This window comes from Equus caballus, chromosome 6 (genome assembly GCF_041296265.1).
Source record: "Equus caballus isolate H_3958 breed thoroughbred chromosome 6, TB-T2T, whole genome shotgun sequence".
Classification (NCBI taxonomy): domain Eukaryota; kingdom Metazoa; phylum Chordata; class Mammalia; order Perissodactyla; family Equidae; genus Equus; species Equus caballus.
This window is the reverse complement of record NC_091689.1, coordinates 79,977,862-79,987,693: the sequence shown is the minus strand read 5'-3', so window position 1 is coordinate 79,987,693 and position 9,832 is coordinate 79,977,862. Positions and strand designations below refer to the sequence as shown.

General features: G+C 54.1%; 1 protein-coding gene across 1 annotated transcript; it reads left to right on the top strand.

Annotated features, from left to right (window-relative positions):
- Positions 1 to 1,217: 1,217 nt before the first annotated feature.
- DHH (desert hedgehog signaling molecule) lies at positions 1,218 to 9,832 on the top strand. The gene is made up of 3 exons (XM_001915370.6): positions 1,218 to 1,821; positions 4,505 to 4,766; positions 5,049 to 9,832. Exons 1-3 carry the CDS (start codon positions 1,519 to 1,521, stop codon positions 5,672 to 5,674), a joined length of 1,191 nt encoding a protein of 396 aa, XP_001915405.3. The 5' UTR covers positions 1,218 to 1,518; the 3' UTR covers positions 5,675 to 9,832.

The window sequence follows — 9,832 nt, the reverse complement described above, 5'->3', positions numbered from 1 at the left end:
CACCTCATAGTCACTGTATATGTAGTTACTATGACTATTTTCTGGCAAATGGCAGTCGGGTGTCTTTTGTGGAAGGGGTGCTTTTTTCTAATGTGCACAAAGTTGCTGTGAGTGCTAGCCATAGAGCTGAGTGAGGGGTGAGTATAGAATACAAAAAAAGTGTAGATGCCACCAGTACTTGCTGAGCACTCTACTATAGGCCAGGCGCTTAGTTAGCTATAGGGCTACGTGATAAACAAGTTTGTGCTTAAGAATTGTTTTGTCTAGTAAAGGTTGCAGATAATTCTAATATTGTACCACAATGGATGGCAGTTAATTACTGGTTCTCAAGGAAACACAGAGATGGGCAGTTGTCAGGACATCAGGGAAGGCTTCTGAGAAAAAGTGATTTCTAAATGATAGTAGATTGGTGGGTGAAGTGTTGCAGGCTCAAAGCCTCTGAGATGAGACCTGAGTGGCCAGAGGCAGAGCCCCAGGGGGTCCAGAGAGGAAGAAGGCTAGAGAGATGCCTAGATGGAAGGTCAACAGAAGCAGTTATTAGCCTGTTAGAGACTACAAATGTAAGTACCCATTGCCCTCCACCAGCTTCCAATTGACAAGTTATTCGTTTGAAAAGAAGCAGCTGTTGGGGTTTGGCCAGGACAAGAGAGGAGACAAAAGTTTGAAGTCTTCAACTAGACTATAACTATGGAGCTCTGTTCCTGATTCTGAGGAAGCTCCCAGCAGAAGGCTGCAAAGCTACCAGGGAAAATGGTCCTCTGGTGCCCACCCCTTCCAGTCCTGGTTACTGCTGGTGAGGAAAGGTGGAAGTAGGGGAGGTTTGGGGAGGACCACAGAGAAAGGGAGGTTCTGGTTGGTTATATGCCCAAAGGGCTTGGCTGGCCTTGGACAGAAGCTAGAACCCATACCTCCTGGATGATAGCAGAGCACATGGCCTGCCAGGGTAGGCTTTGGGAGAGCAAAGATCCAATTCAAGTATCAGAGGAGGATGGTTTGGTGCCAGGCTTAGGCTTGGAGATGGAAGGATGCTTTATCCAGGCAGCCAACGACTGTAACGCTACTAGAATTTCCTAGGCAGGTCCCTGCCTGTTTTCCAGGATGGGACAGTTAATTGCTTCAGTCACGAAATGGACCAGCAGTAACGGACTGGAGCCCCCGCCCTGGTGGGAGGGGGCGGGACGGTCCTGGGAGAAGGGCGGGGGGCGGGGCCAGGGGCCACTTAAGGCGGAGCCTGGGCGTTCTGGCAGCGCTGGAGCCAGGCAGCAGAGCCAAGCTGGGCTGGCACTCACCCACGACCCCCCTTCCCTGCTATGATGGCCCGTCACTAGCAGGTTCCAGACCCCCCGGGGGCATGTAGGCAGAGCTGGCGGCAGCCAGGTGCGCAGAGCCACAAGCGCTCTAGGGCACTCTGGGGGCAGCTCTGCCTGCTGCGCTCTCTGGTGCCTGGGGAAATGCCCAACTGACGGGCGAACTGGTGAGGACAAGAACGTTCCCTTTTGGCCCGAGTCTGCTGCATCCATGGCGCTGCCAGCCAGTCTGGTGCCCCTGTGCTGCTTGGCACTTCTGGCGCTGCCGGCCCAGAGCTGCGGTCCGGGCCGGGGGCCGGTTGGCCGGCGCCGCTACGTGCGCAAGCAGCTGGTGCCGCTGCTCTACAAGCAATTTGTCCCCAGCGTGCCTGAGCGGACCCTGGGCGCCAGTGGGCCAGCCGAAGGGAGGGTGGCAAGGGGCTCCGAGCGCTTCCGGGACCTGGTGCCCAACTACAACCCCGACATCATCTTCAAGGATGAGGAGAACAGTGGAGCAGACCGCCTGATGACCGAGGTAAGGAGGGCCTCTCCTCACCTGCGCCAGGGCACTGTCAACTCCTCTGCTCTCCTATAGCAGCCCGGGAGGGTGAGCTGGGCTTCATCTATTGAGACCTCAGTCCGAAAGACCTTCCCCCAACAGAAAAAAACCCTGCTGACTGAACTGAGTGATCAGGAGGGATCCCAACGAGGAGAGGCTGGGATGGCGAGGGGGAGGAGGGACTAGTGAGAGTGAAGCTGGGAGAGACAGTGAGGGCGGGGAAAGGAGGATGGCGGCAGGCGAGACGGGAAATGGCTGAGGCGTGGACCGGGGGTCAGCTACCAAGCCAGGCAGGAAGGGCTGGGGTGAGCTGGGGGCCAGGAGCTAGCTAGGCAGCAGACAGAAAGCTCTACCCTTAGCCTGTCTCCTGACCCGATTGTGGAAAAGCTCTGTGGGCCAAAGAGACAGAAGGGGGCTGGCAAAGGGGTGGCCAAGGGTCAGGTCACCAGGCCATCTACCTGAGGAGGAGCTGAGCAGGAATTGTCTTTGGCATGGGAGAGGCATCCTAGAACCAGGGCAAGGCTTTTCTAGAATCTAAACGATTGTCTTGGGGTGAAGAGCAGTTTTCAGTGAGAAAACTAGATGGGCCCACCTGAGAATCAAAGGGCTCCTGCATCCCTCAAGCTCAGCTTAGCTCAGGGGCTTTCCTTGGAATTAAAGAATTAAAATGAATTCAACTACCATGCATTGAGCATCTGCTGCAGACTAGAACCTAACCAACCTAGGATGAAGTGAGCAATGACTTGGGAGAGAAGGACCACCTCTGGCCAGTGATCTCAAATGTCAGAACTGGAAAGAAACTTGAAAGTCACATTCTTCCATCCTCCTCCACCTCCCTCATCCCCCATTTTACATTGAGAGCTGGTCCCAGGAGGAAAAGTGATTTAATCAAATTCTTAAAACTAATTAGTGGCATAGTTGGGACTAGAATTCAGGACTCCTGATTCTAAGTCTTATACACTTTCCATTACACCACCTAATTGTGTATGGAGTGGGGAGGTGGGGGGAGAGGGAGGGGTACGGATTTCCTCTGATTAATTGCCATAGTTTTCCAGGTTATTTTGTTAGGAAAACCTGTCCAGGGGAGAAAGAATTCCTTCTTGCTCCCGCCCTGAAGCCTTCCTCCTGCCCAGAGATTGGGGATACTCCTTCCCTCCTGGGTCATGGAATATGGTGGCCCTTCCCTCTGGCTGCCACCTGCAGCAAAGAGGGCAAAACAAGGGACAGGCCCAGGAAGGGTTCTGACAGGCCTGGGAACCCCCTCGGCCTGCTTATCTCCCACACCCTGGCTGCAAAAGGCCTCCATTGACTTGGCTCTGCACTGGGCTGCTGCCCCCGCAGGTCAAGGCCTCAGGGCCTCCTTAGGGGACAAAACGACAAAAAGTTGGAAGGAGTTACCACTTTTCCTGTCCCCCCCGCCCCCCCCCCCCCCCAACCCTGCGGAGGTGTAGAAGACTCAGGAAGAAGGTTAGGGGGAAAGTGTCTCTCTGGCAGTTAGGAGAAAACCAAGTCCGAGGTGAGAGGTCAGAGCGGGGAGAAGAAAAGGAAGTTGCCCACTCTGCTCCTCCTCCCGCCATGTCCATGCTATGGTGCGCGCCAAGGTCTCCGGCTCCCAGACTGGAGCGGCCGAGATAACCTTGGTCTCACTCCCCCGGGTGCAGGCTTCCAGCCGCTGCTGCTTTTCCTCCTCTCCACTCCCACCCTGCAGGGGGCCCCCCAGATCCGCGCAAAGGCAGCTCCCGTTATTCTCAGGTGCTTCTCCCACGCCTTTCTGGACCGCATCTGGAAGAGAGAGGGAGAGATGGGGGCTCTCAGGGGTGGCAGAACCTTAGCAGGATCTGGGAAAGCTGGCCGCGCTGGGGGAGGGGACCCGGCAGGCCGGAGCAGGGATTGGGGGCGCGGCTTTCTGCCCTTTCCTCTTTCTGCGCCGGGGCGGCTGAAAAGCGCCTTTGTGGATGGAGCTGCTGAGTCCGCTTCTCCCGGCGCGTCCCCGGCCTCGGCCCGGGATTCTCGCTCGGTTAAGTCATCCCGGAGAATGGCCATTGTACTTCCCGCAGCCCCCGCCACCCCAACCCTTTTCCAGCAGCCTTGATCCCTCACGGCTCCGCTTGGGCACCTCTGTGGGGGGCACTCGCTCCACGAAGGGGTTAATGCGAGGGGCCAAAAGGAGGAGGAGGAAGGAAGGAAGGAAGCGATGCCCGGTGCCAGGGAAGGCAACGAAACAAAAGATGAATCAGGCGGAGGGAGGCAGCCGGGGTTTGGGGCGGGGGCCAGGCTCAAACAGGGGCTCCTCTCCGGGAGCCAGGCTGCTCAACCCCTCCCTGACCAAGCTTCCACCCGCCCTCTCCCAGTTTAAGCTGAGGTCCCAGAAAGAATAGGGGTGAGGGGCGGGCATTAAAAGTGGGGAAAGAGCTAGATATAGGCGTCCCCTCTCAATCTCAGAGGTGACCCCACAGTTTTCCAACGATGCTCTGGAAAGGGAGCGCACATTGGCGGCGACACCTATTCAGATTCTCACTTCTCCAGGACACTCAAAAGCTGGGAGGGAGTGGAGTGGGGCGGGGAAAACAGAGGAATTGACCCTTCCCGTCCAGGTCCCTTTTGCCCCCACGGTGGTGGTGGCTGTAGTGAGGAGACCTACTCCATTATTCCCCACCAGCGTTGTAAGGAGCGGGTGAACGCGCTAGCCATTGCCGTGATGAACATGTGGCCCGGAGTGCGCCTGCGGGTGACCGAAGGCTGGGATGAGGACGGCCACCATGCTCAGGACTCACTCCACTACGAAGGCCGTGCCTTGGACATCACCACGTCCGACCGCGACCGCAATAAGTATGGGTTGCTGGCGCGCCTGGCAGTGGAAGCCGGTTTCGACTGGGTCTACTACGAGTCCCGCAACCACGTCCACGTGTCGGTCAAAGCCGGTACAGTAGGGGGTGGGTGGTGAGGTCCGCCCAAAGGGGGCTCTCTCTGGGAAACTGAGGCTGCACTGCCCTGTTGCGACTCTAGGGGAGACCAAGTGGGCGTTAGTGTTGGAATCCACCCTTCCATTCCTGCCCAGGTCGGGGCCAGATCCGCGGGTCATTGCATGTTGTCCCCGGACTGGTGAGGTCTGCGCTGGGCTTGACCCACATCTTTGAGAATCTGTACCAACATTCTGGAACCGCTGGTCTTCATGCAATCCTCTCTGTGCTTGTTCCCTGCAGATAACTCACTGGCGGTCAGGGCAGGCGGCTGCTTTCCGGGAAATGCCACAGTGCGCCTGCGGAGCGGCGAGCGGAAGGGGCTGAGGGAACTGCATCGCGGGGACTGGGTGCTGGCGGCAGACGCGACGGGCCGGGTGGTGCCCACGCCGGTGCTGCTCTTTCTGGACCGGGACTTGCAGCGCCGGGCCTCTTTCGTGGCTGTGGAGACCGAGCGGCCCCCGCGCAAGCTGTTGCTCACGCCCTGGCACCTGGTGTTCGCCGCTCGCGGGCCGGCGCCGGCGCCAGGCGATTTTGCACCGGTGTTCGCGCGCCGGCTGCGCGCGGGGGACTCAGTGCTGGCGCCCGGCGGGGACGCCCTTCGGCCGGCGCGTGTGGCTCGCGTGGCGCGGGAGGAAGCCGTGGGGGTGTTCGCGCCGCTCACAGCGCACGGGACGCTGCTGGTCAACGACGTCCTGGCCTCTTGCTACGCGGTTCTGGAGAGTCATCAGTGGGCACACCGCGCGTTTGCTCCTTTGCGCCTGCTGCACGCGCTGGGGGCGCTGCTTCCCGGCGGGGCCGTCCAGCCGACTGGCATGCATTGGTACTCTCGGTTCCTCTATCGCTTGGCGGAGGAGTTGCTGGGCTGAGCACTCCAGGCATAGAAACCTCGAGGCGCCCCCCGAAAAGGGGCGTGCGGGCTGAGATCTGGGGATGTGGGCAGCAACCGATGCTGATTGGGAGGGAGGGAAGAATGGGGAGAAAAATGGAGGCGATACGGGACTGCCTGGTTTAGGGGTAACCTCCAACTGTAAAGAGATGATACCGGGTCTTAGGTAGGTGGAGGAGATGGTGGTTACTCCTTGACGGGGACTGTTTCGCCTCTTCTGCCCCGGTGCCTCAGCCCCACCTGATTATTTTATTTTATTTTCTATTTATAAATTGTAATATAATGATCTGCTTGCCCAGCCTGGCAAGATGAGGGGCTAGGGCTTGGAGTTAACACTGTCTGACACAGCCAGCCAATGTGACGTCCGACATTCCCACAGGGGGGCTAATAAAGGGAAGGCTTCCAGGAGCTTATTGGAAAATATCTCTATTTAGAGGGTGATTCACCTCTGGAAGTGGGGAGGAAGGGGACCAACCTGGTGTCAATCCCTTACTTCCGACTCCTCCCTTCTTCCCCAGCAGGTGTTCCTGCTCTTCTTCCTCCCCACTGAGGGGGCATCCCAATCAATCAGCAACAGAGACCAGAAGAGTCAGTCGTGCCCTTTTCTGGGCTCCTAGTCCCTTCTCCCACCCAGAGAGGACCAGCATTCTGTCCCCACGGTTGCATACGACTGTTGGAGGGTCCAGGGTTGTCGAACAAGGGAGAGGGCCCTTGTGGGTCCTTTCTATGTTCATAGCGACTCCAGCAGGGACTCAGGCCATTGTGGGTACTGAATGCAAAGAATTCTGACCCCCTGACCATTAGCCTGCAGTCCTGAGCCCTTTCTCAAGGTCATGAATCAACCTAGCCCACATCCTACCCTTGTGTCAGGGTCTGGATGGGGCCGATGTTTTTTTCTGGGATGTCACTGGACTCACTGATGACCAGTGGGAATCTCTAGCTAATTCATAACTGATAGTCCCCACACACTCTTGGTCAAGAGAAAGAACCCGGACAGAGGGCTGGAACCTATCCCTCCTGAAGGGTTGCTCACAGAGACTGGCTTCAGCCCTGTTATATTGGGGGAAAATAGGCTCTCCAAACAAGGGCATGTAGGAAGTAAAACCAGAGCCCCTTCCTGGTCACCAGTCCTGGTTGTTGTTTCTACTGGCTTACTCTGCCTCCCCTTCTCCCCTCTCCCACTATCCCTGGTCCTGCTTCCCTGGACTGAGTGTTTTTGGAAGCTTTGGGTTCCAACGCAGCAGACACCTGGAATCCAGGCAGGCAGGCACCCCTCAATTAGGAATGGAAGCTCTGGGGAAGTTGGGCTGCACTGGAAGGGGAGTGTCTAGGGCCTGGGGGGTGGTGGGGGTTGGTGGTACCTGCCCTTCCCTGTAGCCGCTGTGCTCTCCCAGTGCAGGGTCTCTGCTGTGCACTGCCCTCTGGTGGCCTTCAGGATCAGTTCCCTTCCAAACCAAAGGAAAGAGAACTATATATACTAAATGGATGATGGGTGGACTGGAGCAAAGGAGCCTTCTCCTAGGAGTGGAGAGATGGTGGGTGGGGCTTGTTAAACTACCAGGGCTGAGCCACAGGTGTCCAGGGCTGGCAAGGAGCCACCTGCCTCTCATTGGGAAAGCTCTTGCAAACCACCCACTTTTGCATTCCTGTGGCTCCTAGAAGCTGGAGGCATATAGCCTGTCACAGTCCCGACTTCCTCATGAATTCAAGTTGCCCCCTCATCTCCCTCACCCTTGTAACCCTTGAGTTCAGTGTCTGGAGGTGAAAGCATACTTAGGATTCCAGGTAGTGCTTGATAAAGGCAACATTTGGAAGCGGGCTAAGTTTACCTTTAGTGTCCTTCCACCCATCATTTCCCTCAGTCCTCACCTGGTGCCTGTTGCTACCTTCCTGTACCTACCTTCCCCTTTCCCCACTCTCAGAAACACAGTCCAACCTGTGGACCTTTTCTACTTTCTTTTTAAACCTGCCTTTGTCTCTCTTTATCATATCCTGATGCCCTCCTGTCATGTCATTCCAGGTGATAACTAATCTGATAAACTAATTAGTCTTCCTATGTTGATGGACTCCATTTTTTTTTTTTTTTTACTCCCCTTCCCAGGTAATGCATATGTCTTAAAGCCCTGCTAAAAATAAGGCCTTAGACCACAAAACCATAAGGTGCTGATTCCTAGCACCTTAATAAGTTAGGCAGGAAGATATTTGGGGACAAGGAGAACTAATTGTTTTCCCTTAAACTACATCCTATAGACTACTTCCCAGGCCTGAGACTCACCTTTCACCCCTCACTTCCATCTCTCATTATCCTTGTCTCTTTGAGGCCCTCCCAGTTCCCTAAAAAAATCTATCACCTGCCTTCAAGCAGCAAAGAGCAGCATCTCCATGAAGCTGGCCAGGAGGGCATATTCACTTGGCCGTACAACATCTCTAATTGCAGCACCTCTTCACATCAACAAAATAGGCAGTGGGGGTTAGGGAAAGTGCATGGCTTGGCAGTCAGGCAGACCCGGAGATAATGATACCTCCCCGACAGGATTCTTGACAAGATCAGTGTATGTCCCCAGTGTGGAAGAGGCACTCTGTAAATGCCATCTATGCTCTGCGCCCATTTCTCACTGCCTTTCCTGCTTTCTACTGTCTGTCTGTTTCTCTCCTCATCACTCCACTAGAAGCACTATCAATGGTTCCTAAACTTTTGGGTGATTTTGTCCCCCCTATAATCGTTTGATTCAGTAACACTGCTGTCTTTAGAAGGTGCTGTGTGACAGACTTGGTTTTGTTTTAGAACTAAAGTATGAGAGTAATCTTGTTTTGAGAATTTTCAAAGCATTTTGTGATAATCCCGGCAAGACCACTCTGCATACTGGGAAACCAGAGTTGAGAATCACTGCTTCAAGGCTCAGGTGACCTTTTTATGGCTAGAATCCAGACCTCCCCTGGCTCCTTTCTTTAAGCAGGATTTACTGAAATCTACAGTGTAGCACTGCATAGGACACTGAAAAACACACAAAAGATAAAGAAACAGTTTCTTCCCGCGAGGAATAAACATAAAGGTATAAGAATGTTAACTACCAAAGCAACATTGTTACTTAATCAAGATGAATTTTATGGGCAAAAAATGTCATATTAGTACAAAGAAGGCCTTGTGGAGAAAGTAGGGCCTGAATGGGATGTTGAAGCATGTGTAGGTGGAGGAGACCAGAAAGGGCATGCAGGCAGAAGTAACAACACCAGCAAGGACTTGGAATCTGGGATGTGCAGGCTGGTTAGAGTGGGAGATTGGGAAGTGCAACTATACGTAGCTAATGTTTCCTGAGAACACACTACCTGCCAGGCTCTATTCTAGCACTTTACATGCATTCTCATTTAATCCTCACAATAACCCTATGAGATTGTATTACAGATGAGGAAACTGAGGCAAAGAGAGGTTTAAGTCACTTGCCCAAGTTACTACAGCCAGTAAGTGGTGGAACTGGAGCAGAAATAACAAGAAGTAAGACTGCCTTGATGGATGGGGCCACATCCTATGTGTTTTTGATTCTTCCCTGTTCCCTTCATTGAGTCACGAATAAGTCCTAGCTTTCTGACAGTTATTTCTCTCTCATTTTCGTTAGCTCTTCTTCCTCCTGCCCAGATGGCTGGCTTCCCTAACTAAAGTTACCTAGCCCCCAGTTAAGGAACTATATATATTGGTGCAGATTTCTGGCAGGAATCCACAGCAGGCTGGTATACCAACACAGCGTAAGACTCAGCTGTTTTTGGATTAGGGGAGAGGGGAAATTGAGCTTCATTATGGACTGAATGTATGTGTCTGTCCAAAATTCATACGTTGAAGCTTTAATGCTTATGCGGCTGTATTTAGAGATAGGGCCTCTAAGAAAGTAATTAAGGTCCAGTGAGGCCATAAGAGTAGGGCCCTGATCTGATAGGATTAGTGTCCTTATAAGAAGAGAACCCAGAGAGCTTGCTTTCTCTCTCTTCACATGCACCAAGGAAAGGCCACGCAAAGACATGGTGAGAAGGCAGCCGTCTGCAGGCTGGGAAGAGAGCTCTCACCGCAAACCAAATCGGCTGGAACCTCCATCTTGGACTTTTCTGGTCTCCAAAACTGTGAGAAAATAAATGTTTGATGTCTAAA

What these genes read in the sequence shown, in the direction of transcription:
- DHH (XM_001915370.6), top strand. Translation starts at nt 1,519, where the DNA reads ATGGCGCTGCCAGCCAGTCTGGTGCCCCTGTGCTGCTTGGCACTTCTG. An exon ending in CAGACCGCCTGATGACCGAG is followed by an intron (nt 1,822 to 4,504) that starts GTAAGGAGGGCC and finishes ATTCCCCACCAG; the next exon opens with CGTTGTAAGGAGCGGGTGAA. An exon ending in CCACGTGTCGGTCAAAGCCG is followed by an intron (nt 4,767 to 5,048) that starts GTACAGTAGGGG and finishes TGTTCCCTGCAG; the next exon opens with ATAACTCACTGGCGGTCAGG.